The sequence below is a fragment of the Lycorma delicatula genome, chromosome 11 (assembly GCF_047948215.1).
Source record: "Lycorma delicatula isolate Av1 chromosome 11, ASM4794821v1, whole genome shotgun sequence".
Classification (NCBI taxonomy): Eukaryota; Metazoa; Arthropoda; class Insecta; order Hemiptera; family Fulgoridae; genus Lycorma; species Lycorma delicatula.
Genome location: NC_134465.1, coordinates 20,898,256 through 20,923,366, shown reverse-complemented (window position 1 = coordinate 20,923,366; position 25,111 = coordinate 20,898,256). Strand labels below are relative to the sequence as shown.

Here is a 25,111-nt window from a genome sequence, read left to right as displayed (position 1 = left end):
CAATTTCCGATACTGTTCCTGTCATCGTATTTGTCTGGACGTGGATTTAGTGTTGTAGCAACGTTGTTAACCAAAAAGAGAAATCTCTTGAGAAAACTGAGAAAACTGCATGTTACTGAACGTGGCGACTTATGGCTGCTTTTAATTGAATTTGAGCCTAATGTTAACAAACGCGTTAAAGCACATCAGATTCATCCTTCACATTAATGTAAATATAATTTTTCAATTGAAAGCTTTGTTTTAATATTGTACAGTAATATTGAATATGCTATCAGTATTGTTTTATATAACTATATAGATACAATTGTAATTTTTTTGAAAGCAGTCTTAATAAAAATTCTTTCAAATATAATTAAATATGCGTTTTAATTGCTCTCATTTAAAATGTAAGTTTCAACAAAGAAATACGATATACCACATTTAAAAACAATAATTGCAATTGCAATTATTATTTTTAACAGATGGTAAGTTTAAAAATTTTGGGGGCGCTAGAAAATGTTTGATTCTCAATGTGGGCAATGGGCGAAAAAGTTTGAGAATCGATATAGAAGAACAATGTACTGTGAACAGTGATTTCTATTCTAACATGCTCCAACAGAAAGTGAGATCCATGATAAGGCGAAAACATCAGGGCACCCTCTCAAAAGGTGTGATTCTCTTGTGTGACGTGCACCCTCACATCGCTCAGAGAAAAGGAGAAACGTTTGAGAAGTTGGGTTGGGAGGTGTTGTCACATTCTCCTTACAGCCCAGACCTTGCCCCATCTGAATTTCATTTGTTCAACTCACACAATGACTTTTTACATGGCAAGAAGTTTGACGACAACAAAGCGATCAAAAAAGTGATATAGGGATGCTACATACAGCAAAGTAGAGACTTATGTACTGTGAGAATCAGAAAGCTCAAAATGGTGGGCCAAGTGTCTAAATGTTGCTAGAGACTATGTTGAAAACTAATGTAAGTTTCATTGTCATTGAATAAATAGTTTTTTTATTTACTACATCAATTTGTCTTGTTAATTATTGATTGTTGCTCGTATTAGGGCTACAATAAGCTGTTGAATCAAGTCAAGCCTTGCAACTAATATCATCTTGTGATGTGACCACTACAGCTGATTGTTATGTAAAATGGTAAAGTTATTTAAATTAAATTTTGACCACTACAGCTGATTGTTATGTAAAATGGTAAAGTTATTTAAATTAAATTTTTTGTAGTCCATATTTTTTCTGTACATAAATTCTAGCAAATTACAAAATCTAAACTTATTCAGCCACTCCACAAGTAAAAAATAAAGAACATTCTTACCTGACTTTTCTTTCCATCAAAGAACTTTTGGCCCTAAGCCAATCTTCAGTAATGTTTGTTAAAAATTATTTATTTTTTTCTCTTTTCACAATTATATTTACGATATTAAATTTAACTTTCAAAAATGTAAATGTGAAAAGAGAAAAAAAATTAAAAAAACATTACTGAAGATGGGCTTAGGTCTGAAAGCGCTTTAATGAATAGAGAAAAGTAAAGTAAGTGTTCTTTATTTCTGTACTTGTGGAATAGCTGAATAAATTTATATTTTGTAATTAGCTAAAATGGTAAGTATATAGGAATATGTTGTTTTTAATATCCTGCATTTAGACCAATTCATTTTATTATTTATTTAGAAGCAAAAAAAGGTTGACAACCAATGATTAAATTAATGTTAATGATTAAATTAACTGTTACTGGTTCAAAATTCAGCAGCTTTTTTATATGTTGCTGAATTTTGTAGCATGTAAAAAGTAATTTGTGGTTGGACTCAAACCTGGAACCTCTGGTTGAAGAGCACAGTAATGTAACCACTTTACTACCAAGATTGGCAGAGAGGTACAGATTATGATCTACGGATAATAAACAATCATGCATATCAAATTGTAGTCGGTTAGAAAAATATAGTGGGGTACATTTCCTGATCGTATACCTAGCAAATGTATAAAACAGTTAAATATAGTGTAATTTATATGTTTACATTTTAATGTTAATAAAAATAAAGATAAAACTTTATAAATTATAAAATTTAATTTTTAAAACCTGTAATATTTTTTTAAAGGAGTGCTTGGTAATTGTTGGCTGTTAAGTGCCCTTGCTGTTCTTGCTGAACGTGAAGATCTTGTCAAAAAAGTAATGGTTATGAAAGAATTTTGTCAACAAGGTGCTTATCAAGTTCGTCTATGTAAAGATGGTAAATGGACAACTGTTTTAGTTGATGATTTATTACCTTGTGATAAACGTGGACATCTTGTCTATTCACAGGTTTGTTAATACAATTTTTTTTTAATGTTAATATTTACAATGAAAATTTAAAAAAAATGATTGAGGGTGTATTAGTTGCATTTTATATTTGAATTCTATTAAATAAACCCCCTAGCACGGAATATTGAGATAAGACATATTACCTTAATTCAATATTATGTACTAGGTGGTTTATTTAATAGAATTTAAATATAATTTAACAGTACAGAAGAATAATAATATGAATTTTAAAAAGATGAATTTCAATAAAATAATTGTATTTTATCTAAATTGCTGATGTAATGAGAACACAAAATTTACTTAGATTATTTGTGAAACATGTAAAAATTCCTACAGTTTAAACTACATATTATGTAGTAATACATTAAATGTTTTACTACATAATACGTAATATTACGTACTACATTATATGTAATAATAATGTTTCTGAACTAATTCAAATTTAAGCCTCAAAAAAATTGAAATTTATAAATTACAAAGAGCACTAGAAAATTTTTGCAATAGGATCTTATTTTTATTTTTTTATAATTTTCAAAATAATTTGCGCCACAAATTATATTTTTCTCTGCGGTTAAGTCCTAGTACAGTTAAACTGAAGTTAGGAAGTAAGGTAAAAATCCCAACAATCAAAGTTTATGTTTAGTAAACTGTTTCCTGTAGGTTAGAGAAGTTAATGTTCGGTATAATTTTATTGCGTACTGCATATTGTCTTCAATATGATCGTTTTATAATTGCTACGTAATAATGGTTCATTAAAAATGTAATGAACATGGTTTCCTTAAAAATAAGTTCGTGATTTCAACAATCACACGCTATTGGTAGTATTTTGAGTATTGATTTCATGCAGGTAAAATATTTACCTAATATCCCAATTCAAGATATTTTCTATTTCTGCTAGTTGAGCATGAATATTTTTGGTATTAAAAATCTTAAAACAAATGGTTCAAAATTTTACTTGAATCATGAAGGCATAGTGTGCAAATCATCTAATGAAGTGTGCTTATTTGTGTATGATTACATTTCGTCATTGATACTCCTAGAGGTTATCGAACTTATGTTTATAGTGACAGCTGTGATGATGAATACCTAATTGTGCTGTCATAAAAATGTTTCTAGCTTTCATACAACGTAAGAAATTTAAGAGAATTTCTTTTAAAGATATTCTCTTACTATTTTAAATTTCTGTTTATTTCTTACTATCTTATTTTCCAATACCTGAGCATTCTTATCTGCCGCGTGACCAGGATTTTGGGGTCATCAAAAATAAACTTAATCTGCCAGAATGTATGTTCCATGAGAAATAACATCTGTTGCTTTGTAATGCAGAATTAAATTTTGTTGTTAAAGAAGTTGAAAATAAGAATATTTTAGATTTAAAGAGTTGGTGGCCAAACTTTTACAAAAAAAAAAAAAACATGTGTTTCAAATGAAACCTTAGGTAAATCTGAGCTGAAGAACTAAACAATTTCTTGAACACATGCCATTGTATATACATTTTTACAATGGCCTACTCGCAAGAAAGATGAAAATAAAACAGCTGAATTTAATAAAATGATAGAAGTTCAAGAAAAAGAAATGTAATAAAAAACTTAAAAGATAAAATTATGAATTTAAAAGATTTAAAAATACAGATTAAAAGAAATAAAAAGATTTTTATTTAAGCTTAATTGGTTAAAATATATTAATATTCTCCTGAAATTGGGATTTCCTTAATTTTCTTGTGACTACCTCCAAAATAATCATTTGTTTGAGAAAGGGCACAAGTCGGAAAATTAAAAAGAAAAACTGTCAGAACTGTATTTAGATGTTTTACCTTTTGGTGTACGTACTGCACTATTTTTAAACTAATGAACCCAACAAACACATCCATTTACCATAAATTTGCTCAACTGAACATTTTAAGAGGTTTTTGCTCAGAAAAATTTACATTTTGTAACTCTTGTCCTTTCCCAAATCACCGATTCATTTGTTTTAAGCTGTAATTGAAAAATTTGTTTTACAGCTTCACCAAAAATTTGTATCTTTTCCGTAGTTTATTATAGTATGGTGTTTGCATGTAATTTCCAGGCACTAACAATCTGTCTGATTGTTCACCAGTTAAAAAAACAATCCGTGTTCCATTTTCATTAAAATAATGCACGGTAGGAACATTTATCTGTAAACCTATAGGGAGACCTTTGCTTATCCGTTGAATTTTGTGACATATGTTGTAACTAACTAAACTATAAATCATTCAACTTGAAATTTCATTGTAAGAAATATTTGATACGGAATATTCATTAACTGTTTAGCCTACAGTTGATAAGAAAAGTAATATTTGATATGTAATCTTTACATGCTTGTACCATTGATACATATATGTCCAAATCTTCATCACCAAATTTGTGTTTAAACATAAATGCTTTATGAGTTGCAGTTCCCAATTTAAATAAAAAATATTTTTTCAAGATGTCTTTTTATATTCCAGAAAACCATTTTCAGTGTTCCAATCTTTTAATTTTTCGAAGTTTTAGTTTTTCTCCTCGTACAACATACTGTCAGCCAGTATATCCCTTCTGTGTAATCCTATCGATTCTTGCCATATTCTATTTCTACCTCTTTCTTCTATTTCTCTCTTCATATATCTCATATATTTATCATATAAATATCTTTCATTTTCTCTTTCTTTCATTTCTCAGAATGGTGTTCATTCACAGTTCTGATATTTCTAGGTTCTATTTCTACAAATTGCTCCTTTCTTATTTTTTCTTCATGCATACCCAACCTTACCGGAAATCGTTTTCTATTTTCCTATCTTTCAGATCTTAAATTATCTATTAATTGTTTTTTTAATAATTGCTACATTTCTTACCTCTGTTATTTTATACTTTCATTCATTTGTAAATATTTTTTTTTTGTTTAGCTGACTTTCCTATCATTTGTCTTTCTTCCTATTTCTAATTACATAAGGAAATCTCTTCTACTTGTTTTATATGAGGGTAAGTCAATTATTATCCACAATGTAGTTATAAATTTTATTGCATTACAAATAGGAAAGTTACATGTACATCATTTTTCAACATATTCCCCTTGCATTTCAACGCACTATGTCCATCGTTGCACAAGCTTCTTGATGCCCTCATAAGAGAACATTTTCGGTTGAGCTGCGAGCCAGGAATGCACCGCTTCTTTCACTGTTTCGTCCGAGGTAAATCAACGACCTCTTAATGCCTCTGAGTGGACCAAACAAGTGGTAGTCAGAAGGGGCAAGATCAGGACTATACAAAGGATGAGCCAGTACTTCAAAGTTTAGTTTTTGGAGCGTTTCAGCAGTGTGGGCAGCAGTGTGGACGGGCATTGTCGTGCAACAACACAACACCTTTTGACAGCAGTCCTCAGCATTTGCTTCGAATTGCAGGCTTCAACTTGGCAGTAAGCACCTCACTGTAATGTGCACTGTTTATTTTCGTGCCCCTTTCGTCATGATTCAGTACTGAGCCTTGTGAGTCTCAAAAAACCGTAAGCATCAGTTTTCCTGCAGATGGTGGAAATTTGGATGTTTCCATTCCATACTCTGCCGTTTACTCTCCGGCTTGTAATGATGGATCTGTGTTTCATCACCAGTGATGATTCTGTCTAAGAAGATGTCCCGTTCGTTACCTTAGTGATCCAAATGTTTTTGACAGATGTCCAAGCGCATGTGTTTATGCAACTGTGTGAGTTGTTTTGGGACCCATCTTGCACAGACTTTATGAAACCCAAGTCTGTGTGGATGATTTGGTAGGCAGAACCGTGACTAATTTGCAGATGATGTGCCACTTTATCAATAGTTACTCGTCTTGTCTAAGAAAACACTGAGCATGACATGTTTTTCTCCTGGAAAACATGACATGGTAAGAAAACCATGTCATGTGCACGCTCAGTGTTTTCCTCATTTGTGGCGGTAAACGGTCATCCGGCTCCTTCGTCGTGCGTAACACTTTGTTGCGGCAACACACTGTTCTCGTACTGTACCGAAAGTCTTTGGTGAATTTCAGCCCCTGATACACCTTCTGACCACAAAAAATGGATCGCTGAACGTTGCTCTTCTTTAGTACAAACAGAAAGTGAAGCAGCCATGGTTAATGGCAGGGCAGCGATAATGGAACTAACCTAGCAGCATCAAACCTGCACAGACATAACAACAATTAAACCACGCATGCGTCATCTACGCAACACAACAATACTACCAACATAAACAAAAATATAACTAAATTGTGGATAATAATTGACTTAACCTCATATATTGCTTTTTTAAAATTCATTCATTCATTTTCTACAGTACCTGTTTTGAAGTAATCTCTAAACCTGTTGCTGCAGTTTACGTAAACTTTGTTTTTATATTTTCGTTTAATATGCCTGTATCTTACACTTTTTTTCCTAATCTCTCTTTTACCTTTTATATCATAACTTTCTTTCTTTTTCTGTTATCCTCTGGTAATTACCTTTCAGATAACACTTCAGAGATGAATGAGGATGATATATATGAGTGTAAATGAATTGTAGTCTTGTACAATCTCAGTTCAACCATTTCTAAGAAGTGCGATTAATTGAAACTCAACCACCAAACAACATCGGTATCCACAATCTAGTATTCAAATCCGTGTAAAAATAACTGAATTTACTATGATTTAAACACTGGAACTCTCGACTTCCAAATCAGCTGATTTGGGAAGATGCGTTTTCACCACTAAACCAACCCGGTGGGTTTTATATCATAACTAATGATCAGTATCCATGTCTGCTTCTGAATTTTGAAATACTTGCTTGATTTCAGAATTTTTGCTTTACTTAATCTACTGGATACTGCCACAAACTTTCACTCATAAATATCTTCTACTGTTTTAGACTTATTTTCTATTTGTTTGTTTCTTCATTTACCTGATGAAATTATTTAATTATTAGAAATATACATTTTTTTAAAGATATTTAAAAAATTTCCAAGGGTTGAAATTTGTCTTATTTTATAAGTAACTGTATTTTTCTTTTGTATTGAAGATTTATTAATAATTAATCTTTATGTTTTAATTGTGTTTTTATAATGTTTAATATACTTTCTAGGCAAAAAGAAAACAGCTATGGGTTCCTTTGATTGAAAAAGCAGTTGCTAAAATACATGGCTGTTATGAAGCTCTTGTTTCTGGACGAGCTATTGAAGGACTTGCCACTCTTACAGGTATAGATTTTTTGGCTTTTTTTAATTTTTATATATATTTTCTATATATATAGAAAACATACATAAAAAAAATATATATATATATTAAATATTATTACAAAATATAGACCACCAAAACACAGTAATTAGACAAATTAAACTTACCATATTGATTCCAATAATCAATTTTTGATCCCACATCTTCAGCTGGTATTGAATTCTGTAATTACATTAAAACATACTGTTTTAGAGTTTGTGTTTTTCCAAAATTGTTTTATAAATTTTGAAATTGTTTTGAATGTATTTGCAAATTTTGTTGTCCAGAACTGGAATGATTTAATATTTAAAATAGCAAAAATTTCCACAAATTCACTATAATCTACTATAGAGCAGTATATTTTAATGCAATTACATAATTCAATACAACTGAAGATGCTGGATCCTGTGAAAATCAATTATTGGAATCAGTATGGTAAGTTTAACTTATGTTTACTGTGTTTTGGGGATAAAATTTTGGTGTCACATATATTGATATAAGTTCACCACACAGCAATTAATTATCATTTCTAATGCCGCAAAAGTTCCACCTTGAGTCATCTGATTTAACATTGCATCTTTTCTGTTTGTACCTACATATATCATTTTTAGCAAATTTAATACATTCTTTATTCCTCTTATCAGTTTTTTAACTTAAACTTTTTTTAACTGCATTTCCTTCTGAAGTCTTCAGCCTGTATTTTTAATTTATTTAAATGAAACCTATGAGTCAGTTTGTTTTCTTTCATAACCACTTCTTGTTATCCAAAATATCCATTATCTCTGCTTATTTTACTGTCTTGTACTTTTCCTCTAAATCAATAATTGCATTGAGATTATATTAATCAATTTGCTTAACTGTATTGGGTAAACCTGTTCTTAAATTTTTGAGCAGTAAATACAAAGGCAGGATACCTTTTTGTGTAGGTTTGAAAGCATGTAGTTTTCTCAACAGTGTCATTGTAGATTATTTGTTAGATGCCTTTGTAGTTGTTTTTTCTTCTATTCACATAAACTATGTAATACTATACTGTAATACTATGTAATTGATTTATTCTGTTTTAAAGAACAATGTACAACAAAGTCTGATGATTGAGATTCTACTTTTTGATAATTAAACTAAAATGAAGTTGAAACTAAAGAAGTTTTTATTTTATTTTAAATTTGACTTAAAATGTAAACAAGTTGAAAACTTAATTCTTTGTGTGTTTGATGTAAAACCTTCTTAAAAAAAATTCTCAATAATTTAAAAATGTTAAATAAAATTATTCATACATATTTTATTAGTGGTTGTTGTACTTTGTCCTTCTTATATCTGTGAGCAAAGATATTTTTTGTTGGTTATCTTTTTTATCAGTGCAAACAAAGAAACCATAAAATTTTATTCTGGTCTTATTAAGCCTGGCACAGGATGTTCGATGTGTTGAGAATGGATATACCTATTGCAGGAGTGACTAATATTTCATATCAGATCACCAGCAAACGCTTTGGTTTGGTACCTAATGTACAGAAGAAATTACAGTTACCTATTGCAAGTTATAGATATGTGAAGCATGGGGATTCTGTGGTATTTATAAAAACATATTTCATATTTCTGATTATGAAAGTGAGTAATACAGTCTAAATATTACTAGATTAATTTTACCTTCATGGATTATGTTCTCGGCCAATCTCGCTTCGCCCTGCTCCGATGATGTGCCAAGAACTACACAAAAAAAATGAAAAATGAAAATGTTTTATAAAAATGATTACTGAAATTTAATTTTGTTAGGTTTTTTTGAAGGATCATTATTAAATAAACTGAAATACGCTTAGAAATTTGAATGTTTGAATAGATTTAAGTTTTATTAATGTAATTTGCCTTAAAAATAATGATTTTAATGTTGGGATTCATTCACCCTTTGATGCCGGCCGGACGCTCGCTACATCACAAAGGGTAGTCATCTTTATACGTATTAGACTTTCTCCTACGTTGTTCCTCTTCCACCGTTCATAGCATCCCCGGTCGCCGATCTTAATGGCTGGATCCTGCTCCTTCCAAGTCCAGAGAGAGAGTGCTGAGTGAGAGTGCTGGACCGTCTCCTTCTAAGTCCTGAGTGAGAGTCTTAGACTGTCTCTACTCGCTTACTAGCCGGCCGGTGAAAAAAAAATGTAATTGCTTTCCCCTTCCAACAAACCTTATTATGTTACAGCTCGTATGCACGAGAACGTCAACATTTAAACACTAACACAATGTCAAAAAAAAGCGTTACTTATATTAAATCTAAAACAATTGAATAAAAGCTACATACAAGATACAATGTTAAAAAACGTTACTTATATTAAATCTAAAACGATTGAATATAAGTTACATACAAGTTACAATTACATCTAATACAATTGAACATAAGTTACATACAAGTTACAATGTTAGCTTTATTCTTTATTCATGAGGTTTGACACGCCTCAATTACTAGATTAAGCTTTCCTTAGATTAATTTAGTTTTTTTGTTATTTATTTATGCATATTTCTTTTCTAGGTGCCCCTTGTGAGAGCGTACCATTACAACCAAGTTCGTTACCATCAGAAGATGAGTTAGATAAAGATTTAATTTGGGCACAACTATTAAGTTCTAGATTAGCAAGATTTCTTATGGGTGCTTCTTGTGGTGGTGGCAATATGAAAGTAGATGAGGATGAGTATCAGCGTAAAGGACTTCGTCCTAGGTAATCATACTTATAATTAATAACATTAAATGATCAAATTATTGTTATTTATTAGAATAATGACTATCGCTTTATTTTCATCTTTTATTCTTTTAGAAGAAGGTAAACTTAAACCTGCCATTCTGTTGGCTTCTGCTGAAAACTATATTCAGAATTAAAAAAAAAAAAGTTTCTTAAAAGAGGAATTACACAGAAAAGAAGATTTTAGTGAATAGTTTGATGTGTTTGAAATAAAACTGATAGATTTTTGGTTAGATATTAACAGATTTAAAAAATTAGCATATGTAGGAAGTAGTATCATTATTTTTCATGAAAGAAATAGGTATGTGCACTGATTATGTACTATTTATTACCAATTTTTTTCATTGCAATTTGTTGAAAAAATTGTTTTGAAAGAAAAAGTAACTACATTTTTGTTGGAACAATTGTAATTATTAGTAAATAAGAGATTATTTATAGCTGTAGATATTTGAAATGATAAAAAATTAATAGTTTATTTATTTTATTTTTTTTATAAATCCATGATTTTTTATAAATCCATGATTAAAGTAAAGCAATCCTTTATAAAAACTTTCTGGCAGAAAGCTATGATTAAAACTTTTTTACACAACGTTGCTTTACAAGTACAGATGGCCATTTATAAATAGCCTCATCCATGCAATAATATGGACATTGGGTTAATTGATTTAATCAATATTTTGAATGTATTATTTATTTCTGTGTTCTGTTAAATACCCAAATTAATACACTGAAATTTTCACATTGCCTCATTTTTATTAGTGTATTGAAATCATTATACTCGAATGAAGAAACAGGTGGGTCGACTACTGTTAGTAAGGTCAAGCCCTAGGTTCGATGGTATGAATATACTGCAGATCAGCAAACATGAGTTCAATTGTGATAAATGTGAGGGTAGTGTGCAAGAGCATTTGTACTGAGTGCACAGTAACAGTTGAGTGTACAAGCGTAGTGTCACTAAAGTATTCTGTTTTGGTATAGTGTTCTTGTTTGCGGTTTAATATGGGAAGCTATTCATTAGGTAAGTTCATATGAACAGGAGGGGTGACATATACACAAAATAAGGTGACATATTTCATTGACAGAAGTGTGAGCCGGCTTCTTTTTCTAAATATTAGAATCAAATGATTTTGTATAAAGTTAATTATTGATTTTGTAATTGTTGTCTTACTTGTTATTGTAATATAATCACTTTTAATCTTTTATTAATTTTTATTAAATATTATAAAGTTCATAGTAAAATCAGAATTAGTTTACAATTTATTATTGACTTATTTTGTACATAACAAAAGAATTACTTATTTAAGAATAGGGTAAATTGTATTTGTAGAATTTTTATGTGTGGCATCTCTCAATATCCTTGTTGAACGACTAACATGAACATACGATAATATGTGGGATGTTGACGATTGATAATTGTCACTTTTAAGGATTAATGAACTGTAGTTATCAGTTTATTGATTGTATTTTTAGCTGATTGTTTTTTCTTCATGTTTTGTTATTTTTAAGATACAATTTCTTGAATTTCAGGTATTGTCCAACATCCCTGAGAGAATCTCTTTGGTTATTTTACCCGAACCTACTATTTATTAATATTATTATTGGTTTGGTGTAATATTAGTTAAAATAATTTCCAAACACAGGTTTTACTAAATTAGAAAAGCTTTACAGAACTTAGTTGAGCCATTTATCTAAATAGATTTGATCATTTTGATATTTATTTGTGCATTTTATTTTTTGTTTTAGGCATGCATATTCTGTACTTGATGTTAGAGATTTATCGGGTATAAGATTAGTGAGATTACGTAATCCTTGGGGTCATTATTCATGGAGAGGAGATTGGAGTGATGACTCACCCATATGGACACCGCAGTTACGTGAATTACTAATGCCTCATGGTGCTTCAGATGGCGTGTTTTGGATATCATTCGAGGACGTTCTAAAGTGAGACTTCAGTAAACGTATGCATGGCACGAATTATAATAATTCATTTATTTTTTTGTTATGTGTATAAATTTTTAAAAGTAATATTTGCATGAATGTCATTACTTTATTTATATATATGTTAGTTTTTTTTTTAATTTTCTTATTAAATGAAATAATTGCCTAATTGAGCTTATTTTTTAAGTCTTTTGGTTATATCTTTGTTTAGCTTAAACAAAAAACACATATTCATTTTATTTTACGTATTCATTTGTTCATAGACCTGATGGTTAGGCTGTAACTTTCAAATAACTGGAAAAAGTCCGCTGAATTTCCCAGAATTGCTTTTGAGGTGAAAGTTTTATGTTTCTATATTTAGAATTATTCATATATTTGTATTCTATATATTTTATAACGGTTAGAATTTCATTCATCTGGGTTAAATCAAGTCAAAAATGGAGTTGGGGATTTTTGCGAATCTCACATTCCAGGATCCAACTGGTTAATCTACACCAAAAAAAACATACGTGTGTGTATTTATTTATATGGCCCTATATGTCAGAATTTTTTTGGCCTTATATCTCAGGATTGATCTAACCGATTTTCTTCAAATCTATTTCATGTACAGACATATTAATTTTTTTTTTTTAAATTCATTAAGGGGAAGGGGATTTTACAAAAAAACCAATTTCAGTTTTCTTTTTAACCATTTAAGAGAAAACTTTATTAAATCAAATTTATTACTTACAGTACATATATGAATAATCAAAAAAAATCTTTTCAAGAAATGTTAACCTCCACCTCCTAAAATTGAAATGTACGTTTTTTGTTCTTTTGCTTTATCTACTTCTATTTTTTTTTTAATGTTTTAAAGTTTATACTTTATATAGAGTTATCAAGAAATGCTAAAATTTTTTAAAAAATATAGACCCTGGACCTGAAATGCAGAAAAGGTTTTTGAAATTTTCATTTTGTTATTTTAGCCTTTATTGAAGGATGTGTTAGATTTAGAGAAAACTTTACTTAAGCAAATTTTTTAAACTTAACATACATATGAATATTTAAAGAAAACGTTTATAAAAAAATTATTCTGCTCTAAAAAATATTTTTATATTTTTTCTTTTTTTTCTGGTTTTTTTGACTTTAAGTTTTATTATTAATAGCCCAGAAAGTTGTGCAAAACTTTGGCAGCTCTTTTAGAGTGGCAATGTAAACCCATTATTTAAAATTTCAGCTTTATAATTAAAAAATCTGCATTTTTTCCTTATCTTGTTTCCAGTTTTTAGAAAATAAATAATATAATTATTACTTCATTTAGATACAAGAAGAGTATGGGTAAAACTTACTTATTGAAGTTATTGAAATTAAATAGTGCTGAGTAGAGTAAACAAGTGTAATCTTGTTCTGAAGCTTTAGTTGTCACTGGGAACAGATTCAATAAACATGCCTTTGGCGAATAGTTTTTTCATATTAAATTATCTCATTATATGTTATATATTTTTTCACATTAAAATTATCGTTTTAACAATAATTTTAATGTATTATTATCAGTAATAATAATACAGCAATTTAAATACTTTATTAGCTTTTTATTGGTTAAAACATATTTTAGTCTTGCTATTTTTGTGTATGTAGGTATATGTATATATATAAATAATTTAAACAATAATATGATTATAAAATCATAAAATCAAAACCACCAAATACAGTACATTTAAAAGTAAGAGACAATTACCAACTCTTCTGTTACTTTTAAACATACTGTATTTGGTGGTTTTGATTTTAGAATTTTATCATTGTTTAAATTAATAATAATTCAATAAAGTGGAAAAAGTATTTGATGAAATAATAAATATATATAAATTCTATTAAATAAACCACCTAGTACAGAATATTGAGATAACGTGTATCTTACCTTAATTTTTCAAGAAAATACTTTCACAGGATTCCGGATTTTTATATATTATATATATATATATTTTACTAGTAGGTAATTAATTTTTTATTCCTTGCTATATTTAACTGAAAATAGTTTGAGTAGAAGTAATCAAAGTTGATGAATTAAGGGCCTGTCCTTCATGTAGTTAATGTATTGTTTATTGTATGCCTGAATCCATAAATTATTCTCTTTTACTGAGTTGTATAAAGTATCTTCTTTATATATATGATTTGTGAATTGATCATCATATATTTAGTTTTTTGTTTCAAGATTTTAGTATTAATATATTTGCACATGAATATTATGCTATTTCCTTTTAAAAGTTATCTTGTGTGTGCGCGTGCGCATTTGTGTGTACTATACAATTGTTTAAAATAAATTTATTGTATAATTTATACTGTATAATTGTTTAAAATGTATCCTAGCATTAAAGAATAAGTTTATATTTGATTTTACCCACTGTTTGCTGTCTTAATCTTTTCCTGTTATAAGACAGAGAGTGGTTGTTTTTTACTTTCTATTAATTAGTTTTTAAAACTTTTTTTTAATTTAAATGCATTGTATTTTATGATTTCTTAGAAAAGTAATAGCAGATTATGAAAACACTCTCATAATGTTTATGTTTATAACAGAAAGGAACTAAGGCAGTAAAAAACAAGTATCTAAATATGTGTATTTTTTTACAGATACTTTGATTGTATTGATATATGTAAAGTTCGTGCATCAGGCTGGAATGAGGTTAGGTTAAGAGGTACACTACCACCTCTGTCATCAATTGATCATCTTTCTTGTGTACTTTTAACTGTTCTTGAACCAACTGAAGCAGAGTTCACTTTATTCCAAGAAGGACAAAGGTTAGTTTGTTCATTTTTTTACCATAAAATTTGAATTTTTTGAATACTCTTTGATTGTCGCATTAACAGTGACTTTTTCTTACAGAAATTCTGAAAAAAGTCAGCGATCACAGCTTGATTTATGTGTTGTCGTTTTTCGCACAAGATCACCTGCTAGCCCTGAAGTTGGTAGGCTTGTTGAGCATAGTAAACGACAAGTTCGTGGCTTTGTTGGTTGCCATAAAATGTTGGAAAGAGATCTTTATATACTGGTTTGCCTTGCATTTAATCATTGGCACACTGGTAAGTTCTTTAAAATATTTTTTTGTATCTAAGTATTAAAGTTTTTAGAACTAAATTTTATAATTACACTGTCATCTGTTATAATATAATGAAAGCTGTTTTGATATTGGGTTTTTTTTCAAATATGTATACATTAAAAATGTTTTCTGATGTTTAACTTTAGGTATGGATGATCCTGCAAATTATCCAGAGTATGTTCTTGCTATACATAGTTCAAAGCGGTTACTAGTTGAGCAGATATCGCCTCCTGCTTATATATTGGCTGATGCCATAATAAGCCTTACATTAGCCAAAGGACAACGTCATGAAGTCAGTATTATTGTTGTGTTTTGTATATAAATTAAATTTAAAAACACTAAATAGATAAGTTAAACTTACATATTAGTTCCAATAATAATATTGATATATATATTTTTAAATTTATGTATCAAATTTTATGGTGTAAATACACATATGCCTATATAGTATATATATTTTGTAGATTTATTTTATTTTATATAGGATAACAAAAGCAGTTGAATTAATAAAAGTAAATCAAGTATAGGAATATGTAGCAAAGCAGGTTTTATAAAGTAATATGTGGAAAACAAGACTGAAAAAAATGATAATAATATGATCACTAGAAGCTATAAAAAAAATTTGTCAGACATATCAACAAGCGTACTAGAGTAATAAACAAAAGTCTGATTATGCACAGTGTATTGAAAATACAAGTATTAAAAATATTAAAAGTAAATAATTTAAATTTTGTTTGAAAAATTACTCAAAATAATAATTTCAACTAAAATTTTTAATTATGACAACTGAATCAGAGAAACTAAATTTAATAACCATTTTAAGCTGTATTTAAATAAATGATGTAATCATTAGTTATAATATCCACACAGATCCAGTACTACATAAAGTTTTATTAAATTACTAGGAGACAGATGATTACTTACTATATTTTAAAGCTATTGTTTTTTGAACTTTTAATATATCCATTTGAAAAATAAGTGATCAATACAAAAGGGCTCTTGAGCACATGTAACAGATTTGAAAAGCCATCCTCTTTGTTGTTTCAGCCCTTTATACTCTAGATTGATCTCTTTGGTTATGTATATTTCTAATCAGACTTTTTAAAAAAAAAATAATAAATACAGATATTCTCCTTTATAAATACTATACAACCGTTTGTTAAAAGTCAATTTCTTAGGGAATAAGTAATCAATTTTTTAGAATAATTTAAAGCACTTCTAAATGGACCATGCATTTTCTGAAAATGGCTCATTTTTATTGTTTTTATAAATAGTGTTCACTTCTGTGAGTTTGAATATTGTTTATATTTATGTTTTAAAGTTACGTTTGTTTTTAATTTATTTTATTTGTTTCAAATAATATCTTTTGATGCAACATTATTTACTGCAATATTGAAGATAAGTAGTAAATAATACTGGTCAACAGAATTTAATTTTTTGTTTGTTAAATGAGAGTGAATGGCTGTTCCTTATGGTATTTTTTATGCTGATTTCATATATGTTAATAGATGTTTTCTATCGAACTCAGTTTTTTTTTTTAATTGAAATTTCTTTTGAAACAAAAAATGTATGGTGAACATAATATGACAATACATTATGTGCATTTTGTACTCACCTAAAATCTATTTCTTTTGAATTTTTGCTGTAATTTGCTGTAGGTAGATCTCTCTTTAGATTCAAACAGTAGTCAGCTAATATTTTTGGGTTCCATTTTCCCTGGTATCGTGTTTCAGTTGTATATCTCCTGGTAAAAGTGTTCTCCATGTTCATCACCGATTAAAAAAAATCCAGTTTATCACTAGAAAAAATCCAAATGTGAATGCAAGAAATGGATTTTGAGTGACATGCTACACCCAAGTTCTTTGTAGATTTGAACTTGTTCACTCACAAGTTCTCTGCAGTTACTAGCATTATGATTTCCAAGGAAGTTGTTTATCACATTTTGAAATGATTTCTGTGCAGCAACCTCCAAGTCATTCAAACATTCTTCAAACGCCAGATCACTCATTAGTTTTCTAATTTGTAATCCAACAAATATACCTTCCTTTATTTTAGGATTGCATATATTATGGAATTTGTTTTATAGAAACTGAGACCCTGCATCATTATGATCAGTTACTTTAACAAAATTTTTGAATAAACCTAGCTTAATGTGTAGTGAGGAAGATAAACTTTTTCTGATTTTATTAATGCCTGAATAACAACATTCTTCTACTCCTATCTTTCTGGCCACTGCTCTTTTATGTAATGGCTTTTCCTATCCCTGCTGTCCCACTCGCACAAAACCAACAGAACTTAGAATATCCGAGTTGCAGTCCCAAGTAAAAGCGCTATTACTTTCAGATCTCCACAAAATATGCCATAAATATTTCTCATACTGAATCCGGTTCAATACAATTTTCATAAGACTCCTTCATGTGAACAGCGTATGCTAATGGTATTGATGGGTATTTATTTCCAGTGTGAGGTAGAATAGCTTTCAAACTAAGCTGTAACGAGTCAATAAAATGTTGCCATTCGTCAGGATGGTGCATATGTCTCAAAGCTTCCACTAAAGACTCCACATCATTACAAACAGTGTATTAAGTTTTCTTACTGAGAAAAGAATTGTTCAAATTCTGACTATCATGGAAAGCACTTATTTTAGTGTTTGGTTGTAAAAGATATATCCTTTCAGTCTTGATGCTGGTATTTCTGCTTGATTCTTTGATAAATTTAGATTGTGAACTAGATCATTTAATTCTGACTGATTAATTAAATGGGATATTCAGTATATCTATTTTTTTAAAAGTTTGGATCTCTTTCTTCATCGCCTGATAAGTCAGCAGTTCTACATGTTCATCTAAGTTCCATATTTCTGGTTGGACTGGAATTGGAAGCTCTTCACTATGTGGCACTGGCCGCATGGCAGAGGGAATATCAGGGTATTTAACAGTATGTTAGTTTTATCTGCTATCCCAGATATCTTTATTAGACAAAAATAACAGTGTGGTGTGATCCTTCGGTTCTCTTCAAACCATTGGAATTGCAAATGGCAAGTGATGAGATCCGTTTAGCCAACCGGTCAAAAATGTTATACAAGAAGCAGATATGAGGAGCTCAAGATTTGTCCGGATCAGCTAATTTACATCCAAAATACAGTTCATATGACTTTTTTATCAGTGAAGTTATATTTCTTTTCTGAGACTTCAACGTTACCTGACTGCAGATGTAGCAGAAGTTGTTTGGATGATTAATGCAACTGTGAGGCATTGTTAATGCATTACAATATTTAATATATATTGTTTAAAAATTAACGCTTTATAAACACACCGATTTAATAAACATACACTCACTTTACTGAACAACTTATACCCGCAAATCCAAAAGCCAATGTGAAAAGCCAAAGTCGAATTTGAATGAGAATTAAAAATATTTCTGTAGTTTGTATGACAGTTTGTAAGTAAATACAATAATAACAGAAATAACTAATGAGCGGATAATATGTTTATACCAAGATGAAAATAGAAAGAATGAGTCGCATTCTTGTTCATTTTAATTAATGTAAATAATAAACATGATGACTAATATCTAACAAATCAATGCGACAATGATTAAGGTACTGTAAAAAATAAAAGCTATTTAGTTGATAAATAATATAATAAAATACGTTCACAAAATGCTATGCTTTGGAGTTCATGCATGATACTGCCTGAAAATAAGAATGGTAGTTACAAAAAAACTAAGCCTGATAGAAAATTTTGAATTTAATATTTGAAATCAGCTTGAAAAATACTATAAGAATCAGTTATTCACTTTCATTTAACAAAATCATTGTCGATCAGTGTAATGAACACAAACATATTATATAGAATGTAATAAATGTGGATAATGACATCATGGAGATTTGCATTCATTTTTTGATGTTACTAAAGGTACAGAGTTAAATCCAAAAAAAATTGAAAAAGTTTAACTTGACCTGAAGGACAGGTAGAAGGGAAAAATTGTGTAGGCAGGCCACGTTTGGAATATGTAAAACAAATTGTTAGGGATGTAGGATGTAGAGGGTATACTGAAATGAAACGACTAGCACTAGATAGGGAATCTTGGAGAGCTGCATCAAACCAGTCAAATGACTGAAGACAAAAAAAAAAAAAAAACTTGCCCTTTAAAAAAAAAAACATTTTTATATGTTTAAGGTTTAATCTAAAATTGAATTAGTTTCAAAATATAAAGCCAATTTAATAGGTACCCATGATTAAGAATGTAGTTACTGCTACATTACAAAGGATAACAACTTAAAATATTAAAGTAATTATTATGTAATTAATGTTAAATAATTTTGAAATATAAATTTCACTGCTTATCTGTAAAACATGTACGAAGCATTAATGATTATAAAGGTCTATATTTGGCTACATGTGTTGTACATTTTGGCTGTTGAATATATCAAATTAAGTTGTGTAAAGTGCAATAAACATACACAATATAGAGCTTCTGAAAGTTTTTGGAATATCTTTACAAAACTGTGTAAAATAAAAGTTGTAAATTGCATTTTCCTCAAATTAGTTTCCATTAGCATCTACATTTTAGTTAACATTCATGAATTTTTAGAAACATTCTTGGAAATGTTCAAAGAATCTTCAGCTGTTTAATTATATTTCATGGTTATAATCATAGTATTTTCATTTCAGAATATATTTTAAGTTAGAAATCATGTAAATATTAATTGCTGCCGTGTCAGTAGAGTATATCAGTTACTTAGAGACATTATAGTATTCTGTAGAAAATAGTTCTTGACCACATTGATCTAAATGCTGGTACATTGTCATTCAAAAGAACCAAATTTTTTCTTATCCATTTTTTCAAAACAGATATTTCTGATTGTGTACTGTAGAGGATGAAGGATATTGATATAATTTTGTTTCTCCATTGTTTGGCTTCTGGAATTTATTTATAGATAATAGCCTATGAATAAAAAGTTTTCAATTCATTCTTTGCCAAATGACATTTTCATGTTAAAGGAGATTATATCAGTTTCTTTTGCAACAGATGATATTTAATCTGCAGATCATTTAAAAAAAAAAAATTGTCTCGTGATTGTGGCCAGAAAATTTTTATTTTATTTTAGTTTCCTGATTTCATTCATATTTATTTGTGAATTGCAGATAATATTTATGGAACATTGTGTTCACAAATATGATACTTTTTCAAGCCATTGAATACTGTGGCAGGTTTACACATTGCGATTCCAGTTTTTGATACTACATCTTAAGCAGAATCCTCTTTCTCTTAAAATACTCAATGTTTTTGTTATTTTACAAAAACATAATGGATAATAGATGCCAGGATCAACATCGTTAACTCATAAGCTTGTTTCTTTCATTGCCATTCCACCATATGATTTTTCAAGCAAAATTAATGTGTAATGGACATTTTGTAAGCAGTACACAGAATTTGGCATTTATTTTCTGTTCAATAATTAATATACTGAACTAAGACTATTTCACTAATGTTACTTTAGCACATAGGTGTAGTTACTGTTTGAAAGGAAAATATATAATATCATAAGTTGGTGGCTTTATTCATAACAATATGAATGTCTGCTATTATTCAATAATAATTTGCAGATATTCTTACTGTTATGAATATTGCCAACTTATGAAATTATATATTTTCCTTTTAAAATAACTATTTTAAAGTGAAGGTTCCAGTTCTAAAACATTGCATAACATTGTATTACGTATATGCAAGATAGCTTCAATGTTTTTAGAACAGTTCATAAAGTTATTTAATTTAATGTTTGTTGATATTTTAATTATATTTTTATTACATAATTCAATGTTTTTTTTTTTTTTGTTCTTATGAGGTTTAGTTAAAAATACCAGTTGTTATTTTTCTCCTTTTTAGGGTCGTGAAGGCATGACTGCATATTATTTGACTAAAGGTTGGGCTGGTTTGGTGGTAATGGTTGAAAATAGGCATGAAAATAAGTGGATTCATGTCAAATGTGATTGCCAAGAGAGTTATAATGTTGTATCGACTAGAGGGGAATTGAGAACAGTTGATTCTGTACCTCCTTTACACAGGTAACAATATTTCTTTGCACAATGTAAACTTTGTTTTTATACTCTTCTAAAATATGATTTCAATTCTTTTCCTTTTCATTTCTTTTTTTTTATTGACTGCTGTGCTCATTAGCTGTTAAACAAAAAAGGTATCAATTACTAAAATGTAGTCTTGGCTTTTGACATTTATATTTTTACTTTATATATCTCGGTTTCTAGGATGCACTCTGCGTATAATGTCTTGACATTTTTCTTTATAAAAAGCATAACTTCAAGTCAAGGTATTGAATATTATCGCTCACAAAATTTAAATAAAATCAAGCAAACAAATTTTGTTATAATTTTAAAACACTATTACAGAAGAGCCTTGTTTTGAAAAAAAAAACAAATTCAAGGCAGAATCCTTTGAACAATGTTACTTGCAATATTGCTTTAGATGGTTAGTGGTGAATTATTCAAAATATTGGTATTAATGATAAACTGAACTGGAATTATTTAAAAATGGTTTTTTTTTACTAACAGTGACAAGAGATGCATAATATCTCAAACCCCGTTAACTTTTAGAACCATGAACCACAGACTATTCGATACACTCATGTACTTGAGGCTCACGTAGTAGAACAACACTAAAATATCTAGCACACAAAGTGCTAGAAATTCTTGAAGATTATGACTTAAACAAATATACAAAACATTAATTATATACTGAATGAATAAAGTTCAAATCTAATAAATCTATTGCATTACACATCTTTATAACTTTAAACAGTTCTAGGAACATTCATCTAAAGTCACTGAAAATGGATATTAAAGTAACTGAGGCATGTTTTTTAAGTAAGGGCTGTTTTGGTATAAAAATTGAAATAAGCGAAATAGAAAAAGGTTTATTATAACAAAATAAACTTATATATATATATATATATATATATATATATATATATATACACACTATATTTCTACTTATTTGCCATTCACTGCAATATATTTTTGATATCGGCTTACCAGCTTCATTATTCCATTACTGAAGAATTCTCTCGCCTGTGATTTAAACCAATTCATTACTCTGTTTTGCAGTTCCTCATCATCTTCAAACTTCTGCGATCCAAGCCATTGTTTTAGGTGGAAAATATGTAATAATCACTGCCAGATTCAGACTGTAAGATGGATGTTATTTCCCAATGAAATCGTTGCACTTGTTCTGTGGCGTTGTTTGGTGTCTGAGATTGTGTGTTATCATGGAGAAACAAAATTCCATCTGTTAGCTTCCTGTGTCTTTTTCTTTTTAATTGAATGTCTTAAGTTTCAGTAAGCATTTCACAGTGCGTATCGGCATTAAGAGTTCTTACGCATTCAAGAAATTCAATCAGCAATATCCCTTCGGCATCCTAAAAAACTGTAACCATAAGCTTTTTCATTAAACTTTCTCGTTTAAACTTTTTGGGCTTCAGGAATGATGAATGCTGCCATTGCACTGACTGCTGCTTTGTTTTAACATTTGAATAAGATATCTACGTTTCATCAGTGGTCATAACGTGTTCCCATAAATCATCACTTTCATTTTTGTAACGTCTCAAAAATGCAGCAAAACAAGTTTTTCTTTGTGCGTTTCTGCCCACAATTTTAGTACCCATCTGGAACACAACTTTCTGTAACCCAGTTTTTCAGTTAAAATGTCATAAATTACGGATCGCAAAAAAAAAGGTTGTTAATTCAGAAACAGTAAACCTTCTGTTTTCACGGATTTTTGCATTCAGAATTTCAGTCAGTTCATCTGTGATACCAGTCGGAAACCTCTACGTTCTTCATTGTGAACAATCATTCTTCCTCCACGAAACAAACAACACTATTAGTGAACTTTACCTTTCGCACATAACACTGGGTCTGTAAATATTGACAATTTCTCTATGAATATCAGCAGCAGATTTGTTTTTTGCCAATAGATAATGAATTACTGATCGCACTTCACAACTTGCAGGATTATTTATTGTAGCACTCATTTCAGCCAAGCTATACACAACTAATGCGAATAACGTTAACCTATTGTTACAAACAGATGATCGTTGATATAAATAAACATGTTATACTAGCATCATCAATTTCCACTGCATCTAATGGTGAAAAATTTAAAACGATCCTTACTTAAAAAACATGCTTGTAATAACCTAAAATATCTGAACTTCTCATTTCTGAATTCTATCTTAATTTGAAAGATAAATAATTATAAAAACCAATAAGAATTCTTTTTTTTTTCTAATTTTAGTTTACTATTTAGCTCTTATAAGAATAGAAATTTGTGTAACATGTTGCTTAGTATATTTCATTGTGCTAACAAATGTATGGTAGATTCCTCTATTTTTATAATTTGTTGACTTGTAGGAAAAACCCATAAAATATTGTATATATAGTGTTATTTATTCTTATTCTAATTAAGCTTTAATATCAACAGAGTCAACAATCCAAAAAATTCTGAAAGTCATTATAAGAGTTAAAAACAGAGAATTATAGCATACTGTTGCAAGAAATTAATTTATTCAGATATCAACTATTAATCACCACCAGAAAGGAAAAGAAAATGCGTCTTTAAAACATGGGAGTGGGTTTATACATGAAGTAATATATTAGTGCAACTGTGAAATGACAAATGAAGTTATCATGTTTATTGATAAAAAAAGAGTCTCTTTTTCAAAGCTTATAAGAAAGCAGAAAATTTTACATCGGCAAATTTTCCCTCCTACATTTTTCCAGTTATGAGATATTTTACTGTATTTTAAACTCTGTTTGGTAAATTTTAAATGAACTATATGTTATAATAATGCTTATGAATTTTTTTTTGTTTCAGACAAGTCATAATAGTTTTAACACAATTAGAAGGAAGCGGTGGTTTTTCAATAGCACACAGATTAACGCACAGATTGGCAAACTCAAGTGGATTACATGATTGGGGTCCACCTGGTAGCAGTCACTGTCCGCCGATCGATAAACAGGTTGAAGGTTTACATTCTCCTCGACTTATAACGTAGCATCACATTATTACTTATTCAATGACTCTGTTGTCATCAGATAAATCTTTGATGACGTCAACAACTATGTATTTACCACCGAATTCATCATTGCCGTTTTACTTTAATAATATAAACTATCGACATAAAAAATATTATCCACATTTTTATGACAGGTAGTAGTTATTATTTAGTTATCTAGTCATTATTATTTATTTATTGTTACTTGTTTTTATTTTCATCTTCTCATTTGCCAATCTAATTAATATTCATTTGAGTTTGTTTTTTACTGTAACTTCTATTATTTGTGTTTTCATACAAGTGTAATTAATAATTAAATGAAAACACAAAGTCCTTTAAAATGTAATAATTTTTATTATTCTTATAATCTATTTATTTACTTTTCACTAATTTAAAATTTTACTTAATCAAGAATTATTAAAAAAGTGAACAATTGAGAATAAAGTTCAAAGAGAAAGTTTGTTATTAGTACTGCCATTCAACCAGCTTTATAAATTGTGTAATAATTGTAAAACATAAGTAATAAAGAAAAATAACTTATTTATTGAGAGTTGATAGTAGTGGATGTAGATAAATAATTGTATTTTAATTATGATAAGCATGGAGTATATTTAATTTAATTTTTGCCTGATATTCGCTTAATTTTAAACATCTTGTTTCCTAGTAATCGAATGGGGCTCAATACGAGAAGGCATCTGAAAGCCCCTGAGATTAATAATTTTGATATCACTAATATTTCTGATGTTAATAATTTTTTAGTTAAGAGTGGTTCAGAGAGTATGGTAAAATGTAATGATGAATGTTGATTTC

The 25,111-nt window shown here is 29.0% G+C and overlaps 1 protein-coding gene across 1 annotated transcript in view; it reads left to right on the top strand.

Annotated features, from left to right (window-relative positions):
- The window catches only part of LOC142332134 (calpain-D-like), a 52,355-nt gene extending 27,833 nt beyond the window's left edge, over window positions 1-24,522 (top strand). Inside the window, exons 5-13 of the mRNA XM_075378389.1 lie at window positions 2,084-2,286; window positions 7,366-7,480; window positions 10,015-10,201; window positions 11,966-12,163; window positions 14,768-14,935; window positions 15,021-15,217; window positions 15,381-15,526; window positions 21,124-21,302; window positions 24,121-24,522. Coding sequence (XP_075234504.1) covers window positions 2,084-2,286; window positions 7,366-7,480; window positions 10,015-10,201; window positions 11,966-12,163; window positions 14,768-14,935; window positions 15,021-15,217; window positions 15,381-15,526; window positions 21,124-21,302; window positions 24,121-24,301 — 1,574 coding nt within the window. The 3' untranslated portion in view covers window positions 24,302-24,522. The remainder of the gene's footprint in view (window positions 1-2,083; window positions 2,287-7,365; window positions 7,481-10,014; window positions 10,202-11,965; window positions 12,164-14,767; window positions 14,936-15,020; window positions 15,218-15,380; window positions 15,527-21,123; window positions 21,303-24,120) is intronic.
- The last annotated feature ends 589 nt before the right edge of the window (window positions 24,523-25,111 follow it).